The following is a 23,370-nucleotide window of genomic DNA, read 5'->3' as shown; positions in this document are numbered from 1 at the left end:
CCCTTCTTAGCGCTATTCTACCGTATATAAAACAGGATCAAATAATGCATACCCCTAGGCATGAATTCACCAAGTTTAATGTAGTTTTAGGTACCTATTCCCGCAAGTATATGAAACTATATGCAGCAAGAATGCAGTACGAAATCTCTTTTGTAATAGCATACACCTTACAGCCGATTTGTTGTCCGCTCGTAGCAACTTTCGCGAGATACGGTACGACCAAGGGTAAAACTTTTTGTCGACCTTCCCAGGAAAAAGATTTCGCACTTCTCTCGTCTACTACGATCTAGTACCATCGGCGAACTACCATAAGCCTCTCGTTTTTTACCACTTGATTGTCTAAGTGACGCGATAATTTCGCGTTTGGAAATAAACGGCAGGCAAAACACTTAGTCCATTGTATTTTCATTTCGCCATTGTGATTGTTTTTATCGTCAGATATTGACTGATCAAATGTTTTATGTTTATTTGTACGATACGTCAAAACGTTTTTCATAATTCAATAAATACGTAAATACTGGATCGACTCGACGGTATACTAGATACAACTTATAATTAATCAAATCAGATCGAGTTCTGGTATTATCGAATTTTGAATCGTGCAAAATTACGCTAAAGAGAGGTAATTATCCATGCCGCCAGCTTGCATTACGCGCAATTTGCGAATTACAAATATTTAAAATCAGAATTGTTAAAATGTTAATCCCTTTACATGCGATACGATCGATAATCTACGTATTAAACTCTGTAACTGGTTGCAACTTTCTACCCGAAACAAACATTTCATACATTATCGACACGGTGGAACGATAGAAAATGTTCCAAAAGTTTTCGCTTCATTTTTCTCATTATTAATCAACGGTTAACGTGGACGCAACGAGCAAATGGAAGTAACACGATTCCAAAGCTTGGAAAAATTCTCCCAATTCCCTTTCGTTTCTCTTATACTCTGCGACGAATTCCACCTCGAGTCGCTTAAATGTAGCTCCTATTGTTATATATTCTTTCTTCTTGAGGTAAGATTTTCATAAACATGGCCTGATAATTTGGCATTGTCGTACCATTCGTTTCAGAATTAATATTTCAGTAGAATTAGGAATACCGCAATTTTTACCGACGTATAGAGCCCGTTTATTTAGCCAAATTTTCGCATATACGCGTAGTCGCGATATCATCGATATATATTAACCGAATCGAAATTTAAAAATGATAAATGCACGTCGGCTCGCATTGAGAATTCCGAAGAAGGAGGGAGATATCCGAGAGAAAATTCCCTGGTGAACGAGGCGGAGGCATAGATGGAATTGAACGAAGAAAAAGAACGAGTTCGATTCGTTGGAAAAGTTCGATGAATTAATGAATCGGTAGACTATGTCACGGCAGGATTTATTGTGAAAGTCACGGAATCGTTTCGCAACAAAGTATTCGCTCGAGAGTGACGAACGATGCTCTCGAATCGGTGGAGATGAATGTCGAAACAACGTAATTGGAAACTCAAGTGGGAATCTCGGCTTCACAAAGGATTAGGAAACTGTTGACTATTTGCCGCTGCTTCTTTTCTCTTCCATTTTTTTCTCATTTGTTTCCCTTTTAGAATCTGTTTCCAACTCGACGAACGCGTTAAGAAAAAGACACAAATACAGATTTGATCTTTGGATATAAGGATCGGGCATTCGCGGATTCATCACGCATGTATTGCGTTATTTTGCAATAGATGTCGAGGTAACATTCATTAGCAATTTAACGGCACGTACGCCGATTAAAACGATAAGTAATTCATGAACGAGATTTCGTGATTCCAATATCGCTAATTTATGACCGGTATTTCGGTTTCAATGAAAACATAAATACCAAAAATACGAACAAAAAAGTACTCGTGCGAAAACATGAAAGCTGAGCAAATGCAGAGGTTCATTGGCAAGCTTCTCGGTATTTTTCGATTAATGATTTATTCTTTTATAACGTAACTGGTCGATAGAAAACAAATTATATACGTACGTTCCTATAAAAACTCGATATTTCATAATTCAACCAATTTAGAAAAGGGCAATATTTTTAAATAGGCGCGGAAACAAATGTACCGAAAACAATTGCAACGCTACAACCACGTACCACGGGCTTTATCTCTATATCGCGAAACGATACATGGTATTTATGAGTTCGCGTAAATAGTGTGCGTTCTCTTTGGAAGAAGCGCAAATATTTGCAAGCATGTTCATTAATGAGACGGTTAGTTGTACATTTTCCTGCGTTTTTTTTTTTTTTCTTCTATTTTCGTGTTGTCCTGTAGCAGCAACCCGGAAGAATGAAAAAACAAAGATTACGGGTAGAAGATGTTTCTTAAGAGGCTTAAACGATTATGAGCTTAAACTTTCTTTTTTAACGTACCAAAGCTTTTTCGTGTATTCTCCGCAGAATGAACATCCAACCGGTGGGATGCGGCGTCCGTTACGTTGTCATTCGTGCGTACAGCGAAGCGCGATTAAAATTACTCGATAGGTATTCTTCGAGTAGCATAAATGATTTGTTTGTTCGTTCGTTCAAATTACAGTGACCAACGGCAAGTGACCGAGAACGTACTTAAATACGGCGGTGGATTAAAATCCGCTCGATTGCACATGAATCCGCGTTTTACACGGGGGAACGTGGCACAGAATACGAGAGAATCGCGGCATTATGATAATGTATCGACCATTCGATTGCCGTGTGCGCACTTTTAAATCCATCTGTCGCCAATGGCGGCAGGTTATCGGCGTGCTCAACAATAATTGATCGCAATAATCTTCCGAAGAATCCTCGGTTCCTCCTTCGGGCCACCTTCTCTCATTCGTCCTCGTGATTTCTGTCCCTCCCATCAGATTTCTCTTCTTTTCGCGGGTGAGACCAATAAAACTTGAATAAACGCGCCGTACACTCCGAAACTCCTTCAAACTTTTGTCTTAAAACTGTACTCCACCAGCTAATGGTCGCTCTCGACCGAGTTACCAAGCTTATCGATATGTATACGATCGAACGCGTGAGTGCAACTTTTATACTGAAAAATCATCCGATGCACTCGAATCGCGATATTATGATAATCAATCTGCCATTCGATTTTTCGTTACAATCTATGTTTCTCGTTCCTCTCGAGTCGTACGTATAGGTCACGCTTGGCCAGTATCCTAATAAACGACCAAATCACCGAATCATTCGATTCGATCATTTTCCTCGAACGATACCACAAACGACATGGATATCGGCCAGATCTTTCAACCGCGAACACCGATCGGTGCACCTGCCGACAACGTTTTTTTTTTTTTTTTTTTTTTTTAAAGATATAAAGAAGAAGGAAATCATTTTCGAAAGGCGACTAGTTTGCTAATTCGAATTAGTGGAATTCGGAAAGACGAATAATTGCAGGCGGTAGAAATAGCTCGTCAAGCTAGAATCGAATTCCAGGATTTCCTTGGGTTTGGTCTTCTTCGTGGGATAACGCAGCCACCTGACAATGAAAAGTAATAGCTATCAGCAAACTGTCAACGCGAACCAAAGCTAGTGACGGTGTTGAGAAAGCATTCGATAGATTCTGGAAAGCTTCCGGCGTTAGTCTCTCCTTTTCTGGCTTCGTGCTCCGCAAAAATCCCCGCCGTTCTCCGCAACCCAGAGTTGCCCCTCTTTTTCTTCCATTCCCTTGCAAACCGAAAAGTGGACTGCCGTATCGAGCGTTTCCGACTCGCTGGCTTTACTTGCTTCCGGATTCCAATCGCTTTCCGCTTTACGAGAAGGACTTTGGAAACGTTTACGAAGTCGGCAGCTTCAGGGTAAATTTAGAGGACCTCGTCTCCTTTTCGTATAGATTTCTTCACAGAAATACTTCACATACGCCGTTAAAATTCAACCGATATCAAACTCGTCGTGCAATTTGCTTTACCAATCTCTCCTGTATCGTTCGTTTTCAATTACTTTTAATCTCTCGTCCTTGTATCTTCATTACGTGTCGTAGTTCGACACGATAAGCGAAAGCAAAAGCTTTGTAATCGTAGAACGATAAAGCCAACGTGCCGCTATTGTTAAGCCATACGGTGTTCGCCGTACAATCGTATGTTCGCATATGAATCTGTCCCGTGAGTGTTCTCCAAGATGGCACGATATTCCACGCATAAGTTTAGCACGCATAAGCAAATGTTGTACGCATAATTACTCCCGACTAAGAATATGTTACGGCAGAAGAGGCAGCGTTATGTTATCCTGTCTCTTTGGTTGGCCTACCGTGGCATACCCCTACACCTATATGCACACCTATGTGTTTACTTACGTAAGCACGACGGACGATGACGGTACGTGTTATTCCATAACCCATCGATTAGCTCGTTTTACTCGTAATTTCGTTATTTACTATAGACGAGCCTATGGAAGATACGAGTTACGTTCCTCGTTGTGTTCCTAAAAGACGAACGACGTCGCAGTCTTGCAAACAAAAAGGAATGTAATTCCATTTATGCAATGTACGATACAGCCTCTAGACATCGATAGCTACGTCCTTGCTAAAACGTTCTCTACTTTCGTTCCTTTTCATAAACGAAGCACACAGCCAATAATATAAATGCGCGTGTCACGACGTTTTCTGGAAATATTTATAACCCTCGATAATTCTATGCCGCCTTTTCGTACCTTAAAAATTGCAAATGTGCACCGCATCACGATGGGAAGGTTATTCCGTGGGAATTTTTGCATCGCGAGGGCCATGCCAGCAAACATTTCCGCTTTCGCGAATCCTTTCTCGAATTTGAAACGTTCGAACGTATGCAACGCCTTCGATTCCGCATAAATTTGCTTCGCATTTTCCTGATGCGGGATGCAACGGGATTATCATTTTGATTTAATGCAAATATTCGGCACGTTTTTCGTTTTTTCAGTTTCGATGAAACGAATTTCACGAAATTTTGCGAATAAACTTCCTATTTCACGCAAATTATAATGCCTGGCCCACGGACTCAATGCAAAATACTACGCGATCGTAATACCGCTGGCGAGTTTTCCTGTGCGTTACGATAAATAGCATGGGACTCGTTTCAAAGCGTGCTTCTTTCTCAGCGGATTAGCTTGTTCAACATCTCTTCCGTCGTGGAAAGCTTCGTTTTACGTCGTGACTCTTTTAATAAAAATACTAATTTTCATCCGTTTCATTTTAATAGAAATATTAAATTCCATCCGTTTTAATATTCGTTCGTAATATTTTGCTGAAAAAACTAAGATAACGCAATGCGAGCTGTCCTTCTCTAATATAAAGCATTATTCGCGTATACACGAATCTGATCAGAAACGCGATAGACCTACCTAATTATTACCAACTGTTGCCACGTGCTTCCGCCACACATCTATAATTATACAGTTCGATCAAACGGATATCGAACTTCAAATATCGCGATAATTAGGTTGGCTCGGTGTCAAGACGTTTGGAAAGATAATTTTCGGATGGCCCCAGATACGTGTACGTACGTATTTACAGAACGATATTTCGAGTCGCGAATGAACTTTCCCCGTTGATCCGATGAACACTGAAACTGCACGAATCACATTGCTGATCGGTTTATTTCAAAATCGTGACCGGAATTCCGGTTCCGTTAAATTGCAAACTCGACGATAGACTTACCCAACACGATAGGGTACATGGATATTCCCATTCATAGCGACAAATATCTGCTTACCAGTTTCGATGAACTTCGCCTTCTTACGATACCAATTAACTTACGATACCAATTGTTGAAAGAAACGGACGTTCCTACGAAACTAAGGATTCAAGTAAAGAAGAGAACAGCAAAACCGTTAACGAACGACGAATACGAAATCTACGCGCCCAATTTTGCGATTCTTGCGCATGAAAGGGCAGCTTTTAACGCGTTCAATGCACCGACTGCTCGATTATGGCGATTTTCTCGCATTTATTAGCGTACTAATATACCGTTCGAACAACGCTGGAAACGTTTCTCTGTTTGAACATAACGAGGTAAATTCTGCCGAACGCGATATTCGTTCCAAAACCGACAACATTTTTAAAGCTTATTAGCGGATGTTGTAGCGTTTCGGGAGTTTACAGATTAACATTGTTACATGGTACGCGTCATGCAATTACACCGCTAATACGACCGACGAAAAATGTTTGCAATAAAAAATCGCCTCGTTTTCATGACGAATTGACGCTCGTACGTACCCTACCCATTTGACACGCAGTAAGCTATTTACACATCGACTCGTTACCAGTTACTGGATGTCGTTCGCCTACATACTTTTACCTCGGTTCGTTATATATGCGAATCAACGAAATTAGATCGCGACATTTACGTAACGCGTAACGTAACATATCCGATGTAAACCGTAAGGTATGAACGATTCCGATTTACATCGAAAAGCAACGACGAGACGAAACTCATCGATCGTTGTGACGATGTGCCGTTTAATCCCAAAGAATCTCGAATAATCCTGTTACTTGATAAATGTATACGTAAACGTATTCGGATGACTTTTTTTTCGAGAAAGAAAGTTCTCGCTTCTAATCCGCGGACCCATTAAGTCCGATCAACGCGATGCAATCAATATCGGTTAATTAATTATCGCGCGAAAGAGCCACAGTATCGAGTCTCAGGCTCATTAATATTGACTTTGTAGCATCCCGCGCTCGTATATCGCGCGCTTTTTCGACGTTCTTGCCCGGAACGGTGAATGGAAAAGCACGTTTTCCCAATCTCCCTGTGTCTTGGCCATCCCGTCATCCCCTCTCCGTGTCCAGTCCTCTCGTCTGACTCTCGCTCACGATCTTCTCTTTATCTCTGGAACGGAGGTTGCGAGCTCGCACGAAGATTATCGAGCTTGCACGAAGCGGGGGTGTTGGAAAAGTGGGTTGTGTGGGTACGGGTCTGGACGTACGCTAGAGACTTGCCGGGCGAAGGGGGTGGTGGTTGGAGAGATGGGGTGGAGAGACGGAGTGGGAAGGGGGCGAAGAACGGGGAGAGCGGCGGTAGGGTGAGTTTGGGGCGCAGGTTGGAACGAGAATGGTATCCGTGCGCGAAAGCTCATTGGCAGCATCCAGTGTCATCGCGGAGCTCGAGACGCGCGCTTCGTTTTTCGCGAGGGAGGTTTCAACGTTTCCTTCGATCGATCTATTCGACGTATCGCGATTTCGAACTCGGTTCGCGTCCCACCGTTTGGGTACAAAGTCATCGACTATCGGGCTCCCGGTCGTTTCCTTTTCGAATGCCTGCCACGAGACGATATATTATTTTCGCTTAAAGGTAGCAACGGAAATTCGGTGATCGTTAGTTTTTTTGTTTACGTGGATGCCGATCGTTGCAAGTGAACGCGCGATGTCCAAGTTTGTTGGTCCTTGGTGAAGTTTTTCGCGTTATCGGGAGGACGACGGAACAAAGTTGTGGACGAAATCATCGCGAGGATCGATGGAAGTAGTGCGCGAGAGTACGACAGGAACTCGAAAACGGCAGGGAATAGAGATGTCGATCGGAGTTTCGAGTGACTGAGTAACGCGAGAAAGTGGCCTTCGGACAACCGATGACAGCAGATAGTAGCACGTGTTCGCGGCGTACTTTGGCCAGGACTTGAATTCACCCTGAGAGAATTTCTTCAAGACGATGTTGTGAAAAGTGTGCAAACAGCCGTGCAACGCTCGGAATATAAATAACGTGGCTCCGTTGGGAAAGAAAGTCGAAGGATTACCACCGTGACCCGGGTAAGCCGACGTTTAGTTTCACCGAAACATTCTGCGAGGCCGTTGTTCCCGCTATAATTTCCTCGTGAAACGTCGAGCGACGGTTTATCGAACGATAAATTTGCCTGCGGCTCCGTAGCTTATATTACAAATTCCATTCCCGATAACGCATCGATTTGACTGCAGAAATGTTTAGTAAAATCGACAAGGTAAACGAGGAAGATTCACGATAACGCGCCGGCTGACCTGTATTTCATATTATCCCACCGGGTAGCTGCCGCTGGATACGACGCGAGCGTCGAATCAGAGGCGAACCTGTTATTTATTCCGATCAAAGCGACACAATAAAAAGATCAAAGATATCTACGTCGGATTGCGCGCAATCTTTCCCTTCGATCGTGAACCAAATGAAACCAACTATGTACTCGTTGTAGTACGATGCGTGCGACACCACATCCTTCCAGAGGCTATACGTATAGTTCGTTAAAATCGAACTCCGTATTTCTGATAATTTTTGAATCCCTTCGATTTCTCGTTGCCGGAGGCAGTTGGTCTTTTTTTCTTCTTTTTTTTTTTTTTTTTTAAACGTTGACGAATGTCGACCATTTATCAGTACTGCGCTGGATCCTTGTCAACGAGCAGGACAGAAACGATATCGCGAATTACGCTTGCTCGATTTTATTTCTATTTTTGTTTGCGTCGATTGCGCAGCGTGGGTGTTGCCAATGAACGCAGCGAGAGATTCGTCGGTCGCTGGTCGATAAAAAATAATACGTTTCGGTCGACGATGCGCGAAGCGACAATCATCGTACCACTTGTTCGTCGTTCGTTGAATCGCTCGGATACCTACGTTTCCGCCGACATTCTCTTTGTCCGCTATCTATCGGAATGGTCTTGCTCGGGCACAGGTTCCGCGAAAAATACAAGACGATCCTTTAACGATATCGTTACGTAATACGCGCTTCGCTTCGCGTCTACATCTTTCCTCGTTCCTGTTTTCTTCCAACAACGTTACTCGTTACATTGTCGGTACAAGATTGCAACTAATTTCTCTTTTGCTTGTCACGAGTCGAGGTTGAGGTTTCGCAAACTTTGCGTCTATGTAAAAGTATTAATAAAGCAAGTTTGTCGAATACGCGTTTTGCACGACGTAAGTATCAGCATGGTAGAGCGGAGCACAAAATTGCACGGGAAAGAAGTTTGACTCTTAAAACGGGGTCTCTTCGGGAATGGCTTTATGGTAGCAAACTTGGAGAATGGAGTGCGCTTGATGAACGAAAGTACAAGTAACTGCCTATTTCAAACTTCCGAAATATGCTGCGTTGCACGGTTCTCATCGTGCAACCAAGGTTCACCCAAGGAAAAACGCAGTATGTAGTCTATATGTACTTGAGCGAATTAAGCTCTCCATTATAATTTACAATAGTTTGCATAGCCCTCATCCTCGCTGGATCGTCATAAACAACTGACCGAGTTGTTTACGAATTCCTTTGACGTCGAAAACACTGGCAACGGGACAACAGCTTCGACGACTCTTTCGAACGTTAATTTCTCATCTTTCGCAAAACTCTCTCGTTACGTCGCGTCGGACGCTTCGTTAGGAAAGGAGAACCGATCGTTAGGAAGGCGAAGTCCGGCGCTGTCGGTTTTTCTTGAGATTTTCTAAACGAGATTAAAGACAAATTCGTTACGTTCGCGCTCCTAAATCGAAACGTTTCTTTTGGATCGGTCTCGAGAAAATTAGCCCCGCCTTAAAAGCGTTAACTCGGATAATCGTCGCCTCTTTGACGCCGCGTCGACGAACCTTCAGAAATCCCAGAGCATCTATTCTACGACTTCTTTTTCGTATTCGAGCTCGACAGTGGTCACTTAACAGCTTTGCGAAGAGACGTAAATTATTATTCAGGCGATTGAACGACGCGACATATCGTTGTCACGATCGAACGCGAAACGATATCTGGGAAAGAAGTTTACGAAAAGAAGAGGTAGCGTGTTTCTCGAGAAAGTTCGAGCTAGAATCGTAACACGAATCAAGTGGACAATAAAGTCTCCCTATTTTGTCGAACATGCATTTCCAGTGGACAGATCCCGAGTCACGTATTTGGTGTACGATAGTTCAGCTCGGAAGTAGAGAGAAGTAACTTCGTGCGTCCGATGTGGAACACATCAGAAAGACAACTCCTCTTTCCGTTGGTGATACCAATACAGCCACGTTTCTCTCCTCTTACGTTTCCCCGAAGCATCCCGGGAGAAAGGGTGGACGAGTAAAAAGTACTTACAAAGTGTCGTAGACAGTGAACGTGTTCCGTAATGTCGGCCAAGCGGTGGCAGTAGCAACAGCAGCAGCGGCAGCAACGGCAGCAGTACACCGATAATGCCGATCACGGAAATCGAATTCGAGCCGACACACCGGTTGTTCGCCGTCCTTCCCGTTTCGTTGGTGAACGCGTGCCACGATTTAAACTATCGCTTCGTAAATCATAAACTCAAGTGTTCCAGAAATCCTCCAACCGTTTACGATCTATTTGCTCGCGAATATGTTTACGTAGCTTTAAATCTCGATCGCGTGGGTGAGCGTCGTTCAAAGCGTCCGCAGCTCATAGCTCGATATTGCCTTCTGCGTGGTGGCTCTCTTTATACGATCGTTCGTGTGGCAACATATCGGCGATAAAATCAATCTTTATAAACTAGTATCGGTATCGATCTAGATCTCCTTTTCGCCAGAAAGAATCGCGGTGAACGCAATTTTTGCTCTTCCAAGCAATCGACTAAAGGGGAAAAAATTGATTCAGCCAGAGGAAAGGCGTGAAAAATAAAAAAAAAAAAGAAAAAAATAGAAATCGCTTATTATTTGCTATCATCTTCGAATGTGATTTCAACGAATAGTGCCAGCGGCGCGAAGTGACGATGTTATATGCACGTACGATGTACGTTAGTTGCGATATCACTTCGAAGGCAGAACGAAGTTATTCGATCGCGGAAAATGATAAACGTCGGAGGAAAAGGAGTTTCGTTTACTAGCAACTTCCTCAGAATCAAACGGAACACGAGCATCGTTATCGACAGAATTTCTAGCTACGATTTCAGATCGTCAAAAATAGTCCGATGGGATATTCCATTCGCATTTACCGAGCAAACACGAAAACGGTCAACGTTGAGTCAGATAACGATCTGGAAGAAGTCGACGAGTAAAAACGAATCTTTGATCAAATCTTCCAGCGTCGATGATGAGCAGCAGTCGATGGCTAACCAGCCGGAAGAAATTCAATTCGGTTATTTTCTTTGTTGCCACGTTCCGATTCCCATCGAAATCGCGTTGGTAACCGCGTCGTTATTAATTTCAGTTGCATTTTAGATCTCTAGCTTTAAGGTCGATGTATAATTTATACTACACGGCACGGGTCGTTACGCGACGTTAACGTCGCGTATTAATCGCTGACGAATAGTGCAAACGGACCCGTTTAGGCTGAATGAACGCAAACGACGTTTTACAGCGCGATCCCACAGCGATCATACGTCTTTCTTTGTTTTCCCATTAAAGGAGACAGTTTCAGCTAAAAACAACGAAGACAGACATATGACGCAGCGAGTACGCAACGATAAAATGTCGTTCGTCAGCATCGGGCCTTAAAACGCATGTTTCAATGTCCTGTCGTGCCGATGGATGCTATGCCATACCGGTGCCGTTGCGCTATGTACCAATCCTAGCTTGAGAATGTTTATCGGAATTCAACCGTACCGATTGCTCCAGCCGATCTACTTCTCGATGAAAGTCGCGCTGTAAAAAAGCGACGACGCGTCACTGACCCGATTCCTATCTGTAACCTGGAAAGAAAACGATTATCTTTCTGTAAAAAGTATCTATTCCCTCGCGTTAGTCGAGATCGTCGTAAAGACCAATCTCCGTCGACGGGCAACGTCTAAATAACTTTATGGTATTTTGTTGATAGACAAGAGCGTCTGAGATCCCGCGAGCCTCGCTCGAAGTACAAGACGTAAACGTCGTTAGGATGGTTCGAGGGTGAAATTGTCAAGAGACGCTCATCAGTATGCTGTGGATATTGATCGCAGTGACGTGCATCGAGCTATCGACCTTTGCCAACGCACAGTCGAAAAAAACTACGTCTATGCAAGAAGATGCGAACAACACCGAACCAGATCATCCGAGTAAGTACTTTTCTTACTCTTTTTTAGTTTTACTTCGAGTTGTTTTGCGTCCGTAACGCATAAAACGGGAACGTCGGCTGTCAAGTAAACGTATCGTTGCCACTTTAAAGAAAACCACGGTACTTGATTCGTAAATGTGTACCAGTATTTTCGATTTGCCAAACGAAACTCCGAAATAATGCTTACAATGTCTCTCTTATACGTGTATCAACATGTATACGTACGTACCACTCTCGTGCAACAAGAAAAACAATTTGTTAAAATGGTTGCATGAACGTGCTTCGGCTGGACGATGTTCTCTTCTACTCATCGTGCCACTGCATCGTGGCAAACGAACAGAGGGTACGTTACCGAGAAATGGAGAAACTACTCGCGCAAATTACAGCGTAAAACTTTTTCTCTAATTTATTTGCTTATTTCCGTACAGCCGGCAAGGTATCAAAATTAATGTGTAATGGATACGTATCTCGAGACTGGATCCACCGGAACTCGTCATATCCGCAACTTTTTCCAATACGCGTGTGAAATCGTTGGCATCGTTCGGCCAGCAAAATGTGTTCTCTCGAAAACGATCGAGTAGATCGTAGGCGAGGAAAATTAGAAGGATTAGGTTTAGATTCGCAGAGACTGTCGTCGATCCTTGTAAGGCAAACGTTAAGGTTCCGCGATCGCGAGAGGAGCAAGGAGAAAGCACGTGGTAAGAGGGCCGCTGAATTGTGAGAGTTTGCAACGGGGATTTAACAGATTAGTCGGGGTCTATAGAGCGTGCACTTTATAAGTCCTGGATGAAACCAAACTAATTAGATATGTATGGTCGGAGCGTCGCTGTGGGACATATAATTAATGCGGTGCACCGGCTAAATGAGAAATTAATTACGATATGGAAATCAGAAGGATCCCACGGCCTGGTTTACCATCGTTACCTGGGGACTGGAGTCCCGACGGATCTACGTTTCTTTGACCCGGACGCACGTGCGGAACGTGAGCTGCAACGAGGCACGTGTTACCAGAACAGGACGATGCACATGTGCCGGGTAAAACTGTGATTCCACTCTTCTCGTTGAGAGGATACAGTTCGTCGATCGCGGAACCTACCGTCACGTCGCGTCGGGACGACTTCGATTCGCTTTCGTGCCACCTCCCAAACAAGATCGCCCTTTACCTCCGACACGAGCGTGGGCGTACTGCCTTCTCCAGTCAACGAGATACTCGACTACTCGCCCGTCTCCTCTAGCCGCTAGTTGCTCCGTCATGCTCGATAGTAACCGCGTCTCGAAAAGAGGTTTCGACCAAAACGCGTTTCCCTAGATGGTTAAATATTAGGGTTAAGAGTTAAGGATCGAGTTAACTCTGTCGTTGAACCGAGGCCAACGAAACTACACAGTTTGCTCTACACCCTACACGATCTACGAGCCGGTTTCCATGAACTTGCTCCCTGTTAATCTCGTTGAAAACCGAAACCCACGGACATTCGCGTCTGTCCGGGATTAGTTTCCGAAATTTGGATTTCCGTTGGTTGGACAATGGCTTTGCCTGTCTAACTCCTACCTCGGAAAACAGCGAGCATCGATTCGATACATTAGCGCACGCTATTTAAACAATGCCCCTGTTGCCGAGGAATCTACATAGATAGGAAGATGCCTCCGATAATTAGAGTATTCTGAAAGGTCGAGATGAAGTTCTCGGTTATCCGTAACCTCGTTGATTAACAAAGACGCAGAGTGTGTTGGTAGATTTTATAAAACGAACTTCGAGCCAATTAAACGAAGCACTCCTGATATTAACGAATTGGAAAGAACGTTTTCTCGTCAGTCCGAGCGTCGGGAAATTTTATCGCTTCATCGAAGAACCGATTAAATTTCCCCATGTTTCTTCCTTTTTCTGTTCGGACATCTTACTTTTCAAACAATAATTCGCAAGAAAGTCTCGGTTTCGCCAAGGCTTGAATTTTGTTTAGTGGCAAGTATCGGTGCAACGTGTACAACGAACGATTCGGAACGTTGTAGCATATCGGCTATCCTTTGGAAAGGAGTGCGAGCGAGGCACCGTGTCGAGCGTGTCGGTTCCTCAACAGCGTCCTTTGATTTCTAAAATTTCCGCATCGGTATCGGCTACGCTAACGAGTTTACGAGTTTACTAAAGTATTTTCTTTAGTGGACTCAACAAAGAATTCTAGGATCTGAGAGACTTTTTAGTAGACTCGGGTATATTGGAACGCAATCTGCTTCCATGGTTATTGGATTTCAGTCTTCGCAAACAAACGAGAGTAACGCGTAAATTCGAGGCATGAGTGCGCGGTTAAAAATCGATTCCAGGATAAATATATCGAAGCAGCGATCGAAATTTTCCATGTAATCTACCAGCAGAGGATAAAAGCTCGTTTCCTCGCGTAAAACATTGTTTCTCTTAACCTTTTTAAACAGATAAAAAGAGCAACGGGGAAAGTAACGCGGACCGACGCATTTAAAGGTCTTACACTTTGTCCCTGGAACGCTTAGACGGGAGATGGTAGAAAAATCTACGGTAAATATACCTTTAAGTATCCTTTCAAAGGGTGGAGGGTGCTCGTTCGCCGAGAAGGGTTCGGTGCAAGGGGGAAAAAAAAAGAAGCGAAATATCGCGGAAAAATTACCTTCCCAAAGGGACGCCCAAATAGAGAGAGTTTAGATAAAAATTTCCTACGTTTGTCACGGTCCTTCCTAATTAAAGGTTCCGAGATTAATGCCGGTAATTTTCCACCGCCCCGGGCAATCGATACCTTTTCGCTAGGACGTTCAGCAACGAATCTCCGTCCGATTTTCTAATGCCCATTTTCCAACTAATAGAAATTGATCGCGCATGGAACGCATATTTTTACGTATATCTTTGGACGCGCCTCTCAAGTAACTTTGCAAAGATGTGCGATAATTTAGCAAATTTTGACGTCGCGGCAGGAGAGGTTCCAGATTCGAATTTGCGGGTCTAGATTTTTAGAAGAAACGAGCGATATATCAGTTGGCGAGATTTTAAACCATTATGGAGTGTGTTCGGTGAACTACGTACTCATTTCGGATATAAGCTGCTTTCAGCCGCGAGCGCCTCTTCTTGCTAGCGCGGCGGCAGCGTATCGCGAGACTCAGCTGGTTACACGAAACAACGATCAAGCCGCTCTAACGAGTGTTTAAACTAAGCTTGTTAACCATCGCGAACGAACAAGAAGCGTCCAAGTGAAACGAACGCGCGTACTACAGCCGTCGAAGCTTTACCCCCTCCAGAACCAGCTGTCATCCCTTCGAGTTTCTTTTACATCCGCGTTCGGTGCAAGTTCTTCGTACTTAACGCGCTGCCGCCGGAGGAAAACCTAAATTGAACGGGAGGTATTACTTTCGTTCGCGAACCGAATATTAACATCATATTCGAAACAGCCGCTCGTAACCAACATGATCGAACGAAATTTGTTACTCGCTAAATTTTAATTTGTCCTCGTTAATTATCCTGTTGGCCGCGTTAAAGGCAGCAAGTCGATAAGGGAGAATTGTCCCAAGAGCCGATATTTCGGTACAGCATGCTAAGCTTCTCTGCGACACGAACCTCGAAATGAACGTGAAATAATAATTACCTAATTACGTACTACTCACAGGGGTGTATTAAGAGGATTCCGCATTCTCACGGTACATGTAATCCCCGATGAAATTTACACGCGCCCTATCCAGAGTATCGGACCAATGAGAACGACTTTCCGATCCTGCTTCGTTCGAACAATTCACTCTTCCTCTTCTTCCCACCCCCCCTCTCTCTCTTTCCTTCTTTCTTTCTTACCGAACCGAGAAAAGATTTGTACAAAAATTATACTGAATTTTTTACGCGTACGAACGTTGCATCACAACCTATTCGTACGTCCAACGATATGGTCGTATCCTCTTATAACTAAAATCAAGCACTTAAGCTAGAATCGATGAACACCACTGACCCGGTTTCCCAGAAAATGTGTTGCACCGTAGCTAGATGAATTCAGCAAGATCGTTTCGTATGAAAGAGATCAATTTCCGTTTCTGCAAATCGTTCGCGTGCCTTTCGTTTCTACGACAGCCTCGATGAAAGACGTTCAAAAGTTCGTTTCTCTTATTCTTTTCCTCTTTCTTTTTCCTTCTTCTTGTATTAATGCAAGCGTAACACGTGTGCGATTGAATGTTAGAGCAATGCCGGCGATCGTAATCAAACGAAAACATGTATGCGCCACACATTTCGCTGTATCGATTTTCCTTGTATTGTTACCTCTAAGGGACATACATTGCTGAGTTTAATAATGTTTCATTAAAGGTTCCAAAGGAAGGATGATATTAAAACTTGTACGCTATTAGAATTTCGGATTTAACCTCGACGCTGTAGCCGCGTTCTTTCTCTGGCTAATATTTTTCCCTTATTTTCAGAACAATTGCGTTTAAACGTAACGACCAATTTTTAAAACTGCAACGGAAATCTAACTATAATCAAAAACCCACGAGCGAAATTTCGGTTTTATATATTGCGCGCGTGTTTTAAAAAGTAATTGTTTTTACCATTTGGTGGAAAAATTTGAACTTTAATTTCCATTGTACGTACTCCCTTCGAAGAACGATAATCACGCGGCGTATCTTTACGATTTGAAACAGGAAATTACGCGCAGCTGTATGGTTATGTTTTGTACAGGAACCGCACATCTGCGGTTGATATCACAAAATCCTTTGGTCAATGAAAAGCCGTTATTAAATAATGATTGTAATCATCGGCCACTAATATTACGTGAACATGCGTAAGTAGAGTAAATATGTGCATAGCTGTCGGTCGCTCGATACGGTATCGAAATTATAATTCTAGTATTCATAGCGCAACAGACTTGGTGGTTCTTTTTCTTTCGAAAACTGGTCAATTCATCGGGAAGGAAATTTCGTTTCATTTCGTTTCGTTTTATATTTTCTTGATAACGTGGTTCAACTATACCATAGAACCAGCTCGAAACGTGGTTTGTAAGTTACGGCGCGCAAGTTACGCGTAACCAAAATGCGAATTCGAGAGTAATGACGACGCAGTTGATCAAAGGAAGTAAACTAGTTAGTAATTAATCAAGTTGCACTCGTGAGCGAACCAAATATTCTAGGAGATTGGTTTTCTGCCGTCAGTTTTCGCATCCTGTATCTCGAATTTTCCAAATCGTGTTATCCTTACGTCTCTTATACTCCGTGCGTATTATGGTGTTCGTTAGCGCGGTCCAGTCAAAGCGTTCCTGACTTTGCGTATTGATAAAACTCGAAGCTTTTATTCGATATTTTTGGCGAAACGAGGTATCGTAATTTCTTTCGTTAACGTAGATTATCTTGGCATAGACGTTGCGCGAAATTTCCATAAACGCGCCATGATAACGAGAACTCTCCCGTATTTCTACCGAAAGGCAAAACAGACCCGACTTAAAGTAAAACTTGTTACGCTATTGAAAACTTCGTTTTCCTTACGCTTCTCACTTTCTATATTCTACCTCGAATACCAGTCATTTGCATCAACTGCGAATTCGTTGAAACGCGTATACCGACAGTTTTGCTCGCGTTATCGTCCAAAATTCAAACACCTTTCGAACTCTTGTTCTGTCACGCTCTAATTGCTAATTTCGTTTTAAACGCTGCTATTCCAAACATACATAACGGATTAACGCGTCCTGTTTTTGCCATATCCACGCAACTTTTCATCCAAACGTACGTCCGTTTCGAATATTTCCAATTAACCTATGTTTCACGATAATTACGTTTCTTTCTACGTATCGTCCGTTCGTTCGTTCACGCCACCGAATCTGTCCATTCGCGTTTTTCGTTTGTTCCTATAACGTTTGAAAGTACGTACTTTACGGCAACGTACTTACGCTTTGCGAACCCTCGTACCGAGGAACATTCAACCGTCGTTGAATGAATTTTAAGCGGGCATTTATCCAATTTAGAATAATTAAAGCAAAACGATCGGAAGCGGAATTTAACCTCGAGAAGGAAGGCTCGATGAGACGTAGGAGCTCGTAGCCGCGTTATAATATCATGTAGTTAACGTTTTCGCAAAGAAGCGCGCTTATCAGCCATAAAACAAGACGCTTACAAAGTGGACTAGTTGAAAATGTTAGAAGAGAAAAGTGGTGCAGGTTGACCGATGAATTCCCTCGAGGCGGTTGAAATTTTAATTAATCGCGAGTACGAGGCGCAAGATATTTCTATAAATTTATCTTTGCTTCTTCTTTTATTCAACCACTTTCTTCGCGGTTCTCCAGAATCAACACGATACTCGTATCGTCGTGCCGATCTTAAAACGCCGCAGGATCGCACAACGCTTTCATTACGTTATCCAACGTCTTTGTCGAAATTCGTTGCGCTTGCGTCTCTTAACGGAAAGCGATTATCGAACGCGATCATAGAGATAAATATCTTTGGTATTAGCGAATTTCTAGGAAACTCGTAAAAACACTCGTTCTCTCTTCTCCTCCTCCTCTTTTATCTCGCATCGTTCCTTCTGCTTCGGTTCTTTAAAAACGACATCGTCCATCGATAATCGATCTCAATTACGACGAGTCTGACGCTCGGAGAATCGAATCGGGTATCGAGAACGGTGAAGCAGCGTCGTCCGCTCCAAGGTATACCGGTTAACGACGTGGATGTCGACGTCGGGTCCGATAATCCGCAGTCAATTAGCACGGTAACCGATTTCCAACCACGATCACCGCGCCACTCCTCTGTACGCATCGAGACGCACGGTTTTCCGTCCTCATTCTGAACGCAAAATCCGCATTCTGCTCTGCTCCTGCAGGTACACTGACCGGACACACCGACCACCGGATCCCCTACGACGTCCTCTTCGTCGCTCCACGAATCCTGCTGAATACAGCATCGATGTTTACCCCGTCGGCTAAATCGTCTAGCTACTAGCATATACGGCAAATGCATCGGATGGATGCCACTTCCGATAAGGGTTCGATGCACCCTGCCTACAACGGTTACGACCTTTGCTCTAACGACAACGTCTACCTCCGTCCACGGATATCTCGCCTCGATTACCACCGGAACCAGCATCCTTTCGTTTCACGTTTCCCGTGAAACCTTCGAATTAGTGGCTTTTTCAATAGCTCGGTCTCAACTGCTTTCTTCTCCTGCCAAGAATACGTACGTCGCGTATTTTTCGTTCGAAGAGAAACGTCCAGCACAAACAACAAGCACGAAACGATCGGATAGAAAGAAGCATTGACAATCGGCTATTACGCTTATAGCGTTATGTGCATCAACGTTAATGAAATTCTGCTTATTACATCGATACTTTTTCGTTAACGCCATGAATACGCTCGGTCAATTACATTTTCGAACCAACTAATCATACTGTACGGATGAATAATTACAATCGCGCTGTGTTTAATCACCGTTCCATGATTTACGTTCGTTTCGGGTGAAACGAGGACAGAAATCTGAATCCAGGCCGAATATATCGGGGAAAAAAGAAGATATTTGAAAACCGAGCATCGGTCTCGCTATTAGCCAAATTTTCATTGGCGTAGCGGAGTTTCTGGCGCATGGATAATGTGCGTACGCAATAACCCTTACCAACGATCTGTGCTATCGTAACCCTATGAATTATTCTAACGGTATTCCGATATCGTTCGATACCATGCGTTATTATATCCTGTAATAAACCAGAACGTAACACCGACGGGAAAGTAGTTAAATCGCAACCACGGACGTTATCTCGTAGCCTTAGAAACGTAGAAGAATAAATTGAAGGTAAGACGAGGGAGTATCGTCGTCGAGTTGCAGTAGTAACGGGCCGAGACAGACCAGACACCGTAAATCGCGGTAAGAGGTTTCTGGAGGGAAAAAAGTCGTGGCACGAGAGTTCCATTCCGATATGATTTTAAGACGAACCGCGTCTCTCGAGGAAGAACAAAAACGAGGCAGTTCGGATATCTGGAAAGGGAGCCGAGGATACGGAAACGGAGAAAAGAGAAAAGAGCGGAGGTCAATGGAAGAAAGATGAAAGAAAGAAAGAAAGAACGAAAGAAGAGATAGGGCGCTTTCGATTTCAAACTGAATAATGCACTCGGTGCCGTGATCTTTGCCATTTTCGCGAATACAATTTCTCTGTTGGAAACGGGACGGCGGGCTTCTTGGGAAAGTCTTCGTTCCTACGTCAATTACATCGATTCCTTTCTGTTTGTTCTTTATAACCAATCTCGGAAATGTACACGCCTTTTTCTCTTTGCTCGAGTCACGGTTACTAAAAGAAAAAAGTGGAACGAGTCGACTGGGAGACGACGCGGCGGCTGGGGAAAAAAATGAAACGAAATGGAGAGAAACGATGACGAGTCGATAACAAAGCAAAGATGAACTTCCATTTTAATAGCGCCTAAGTTTCCGTGGAGATCGCAGCAAATCTCGAAGAAGATGGTGACAAAGAGCGAAATCGCGTGACCGGATATCTCGTTTAGTTTCATAGGTCGCGGGTTGCGTTTGGAACCGTAGGAAATCGCGAAACCGTAAGTGGCTTTCGTTATTCTTTATCCTGTAAACCAGCCAGTTAGTAAACAACGAACTGGGCGGGAACATTCGAACGGCAAGCAGCTCTGGCGAGCGGCCAACATCTCGTTTGTCGATGGATTTGACGTTCGCTCGTGAGACATTTCTCATCGAGGCTGTCGTCGCGCCAACGTACAAGCATAGTTTTTTCTTTTTTTATTCGCGGACAAATCAAGATTAAGCAGGAAAACGATAGATTTATCGACGCGGTCCGATCACAATTACTCGATTCTTTGTCAAACATGCACGTACGTTCGTAAATCACGAGCGATTAAAACGAAAGCGAAATTGATCCGTGCCCGAAAAAAGAATACGAGCACTTCCCACTATAAACAACGTTATAAAATTAAGCCGCGTATACTCCAAGCATGTAGCGTTTACAGGCCCATGTCGTAAACTTGAATGTAAACAGCGAGTTTGTGTACACGCAACGCTTTACGGGTGCACTTTGTGCAGATTTCGATCCGTGTAAAATCAACGTCCCTCTAGCGTATGTAGCAAATTGAAGTCGCGTAACGCGGTTAAAAGGTGAGCACGTGGTAACGTTAGCCGCATACGATTGTTTGCGAATTACTCGGCCGTCAGCTTCGTTCTCCGTTCCACGAGAACACGCCACTGTCCACAATGATCACCATCCGCCATTGTCGTCGTAATTCTCCTGCTGTTCGACACGTTTCCAAAGTATCAGTGCGATAGTTTCAAGACTACTCTCTTTCCTGAAACGAAAATTTCGGATTTTCAACCTGCTCCCGTTTCCTCCAACGCGCCACGTAAATCACGTACCCGCATTTTTCGGTAAACGAACCATTGAATCGCGTGAAAGGTCGGTGCTATCTCGATACCGTACACCCACGCTTAGAACCAGATGCGATAGAAAAAAGACAAAGGACCTCCTGACTTTACGACCGATCAAAAACCCATACCCGCTTCGCCGTTACTTTCGATTACCTTTTGCTGCACGAAAAGAAGATCTCATCATTTTCAGCGATACGTTTCTCACTATTATTTAACGCTACTTACATTTGGTTTAAACGGGATCGCAACAGGCTGCCCCATTTACCATCCGAGCATGAAAATATGCTGTGCGTTCTGGTACATTTTATAGCTGGTGAAATGTTTCAACGCTCGAGCGAAGATTCGCCGCGCATAATACCTACTCATGGTTAAAATGGTACAAAAGAATTGCGTAAGCTTTTTCGCTGACAAAGCAGGTCGATTTTCCGGAAAGAATCCAAACAAATACTCATTTTCCGCGGTAATTATTATATAACCGAGCTAACGTTGTTCGAAATTCCACGATACAATACAAGATATTTTGCTCGCAAAGTAATATTTTTCTTTTTTACCCGAGTTTGTTCAAAGGGAAAGTTTATCTTCGACTCTTGAGCGTTCACCGTGTTTGTCGAGTATCGATGTTTTAATTTCCTTCTCCGCTAACGTTGACTCGTACCACTCGATTCGTTCTTTCGTTCTTCGCGATTCGAATCATGGTCGATTACCTTTTACTACTTTTCTTTGAAAAGGTTCCACATCTCTCATTAAGAAGTACCCGGTGCATTAGAATTATCGAACGGTATTCGGCACTGCCAGCCGTCCATAGTGCTACATACTCTTTATACCAATGTTTGTTGAACCGATTCATCGTTTAGGGCGCTAGGTTTTCCTTGTAGCCATCTTTCAAAACTTTCACTTCCCCTCGGCCGTTCCATTTTCCTTTCCTGTGGAATAAAGGCTCATAATGTATGGCGAACCAGCTGCACCGAAACCTTTACGACCCGTTTTCCGCCGGCCCGGGGTATTCCATCTCGGTGACCGGACATAAAGAAGCAGAAAGATATTCTGCTTGGCCTATTCTTTTTGGCCAACCTCGCTGCCGAGTAGAAGGTATTTGCTAAATACGGAATTTCGCCTTGGAAACGATTTCTCGTTTATATCCGAGTCTTCTTTTCCTTTGCCATCCAAATTACTTCCGGCCGAAAGGATCGACTGTCGTCGTTCTCCCGCGCAAAAAGCATTACATTGCCGCGCAGCCGCATGCCGCCGCATGCCGCCTCTTCTGCTCGCATCTTGACGACACTCTTCTAGCGATAAAAAAAAGCCAAAATTCGCGCGATATCGCTTCGTCTCACCGATGGAACTTCTGGCTCGTGCTTTCGGTGGAAGCGATATTTTCCGTGGTCGTTCATGGGATATAAAATAAAACGGTTTCTAATCCGACTAACGCAAATTGACCAAAACACGGCTTTAGCTACGCTAAATTGCCGTGAAACCGAAAGGAAGGAAATCGCGTAACAAAAATTTACTGAATACAGGACAGATTGGATACCGAGGGGAGGAAAGGCTGGACGAAGTGAACGGAGAGGGGAGCAGGTTGCCTCAAAATTCTGGTCCGAGTTTAGCGTCGCAGTAATTATACTCATCAACAGAAGTGTCACAAGCAGACTCGCTTTATTATATGACCGCTTGACAGTGCCGCGCGACATCATTGTTTTCTAAAGAATTTAAATTAAATTCCGAGTCAGCAAAAGTCCCGGTACACAATACGACATTGCTTTACCTAATAGTTTTCGATCTACATTAATTAGTTCTCGTTATGCTGGCCAGCAACGAACACCAAACAGACAGAAATTCCTGATTAATCAGCCTCTCCATTATTGCATACTTTAAATTGATGAGTCCGTTTAACAGATATAATCGAGCGAAATATACATATAATACATACATATGTACGTACGCTATGCACGCAATGGACGGGAGTTTCATCGATAAGCGAGAGTTAGAAGGTCCTATATAAAGGCATTCGCGATATAGTCGACGTTACTCGGAAACGATCGATCCTCGATCGTACGCGCGTTTAAACGACTAACAATCTATACCGATGAAACAATTTTGACATTTTCCAATTTTCAGAGCGTACATTTCTCCAACGTAGTTGATTAACCGAAGAGCTAATGC

At 43.5% G+C, this 23,370-nt stretch overlaps 2 protein-coding genes across 4 annotated transcripts in view; one reads left to right on the top strand and one right to left on the bottom strand.

Moving 5' to 3' along the window:
- Nucleotides 1-23,370, bottom strand: part of LOC139992332 (uncharacterized) — a 261,704-nt gene that overhangs the window by 94,094 nt on the left and 144,240 nt on the right. The gene's annotated exons all lie outside the window — the stretch shown is intronic.
- Nucleotides 1-23,370, top strand: part of LOC139992329 (nephrin) — a 138,444-nt gene that overhangs the window by 32,102 nt on the left and 82,972 nt on the right. For 2 of the 3 annotated variants that reach the window (XM_072013073.1, XM_072013076.1), the window contains exon 3: nucleotides 11,650-11,866. In XM_072013073.1, coding sequence (XP_071869174.1) covers nucleotides 11,749-11,866 — 118 coding nt within the window. In that variant the 5' untranslated portion in view covers nucleotides 11,650-11,748. Of the gene's footprint in view, nucleotides 1-6,994; nucleotides 7,721-11,649; nucleotides 11,867-23,370 lie in introns of those variants that run through there. The other variant, XM_072013074.1, reaches the window with a different exon arrangement.

Source organism: Bombus fervidus, chromosome 11 (genome assembly GCF_041682495.2).
Source record: "Bombus fervidus isolate BK054 chromosome 11, iyBomFerv1, whole genome shotgun sequence".
NCBI classification, from domain to species: Eukaryota; Metazoa; Arthropoda; class Insecta; order Hymenoptera; family Apidae; genus Bombus; species Bombus fervidus.
This window is presented reverse-complemented; position numbering and strand designations above follow the sequence as displayed.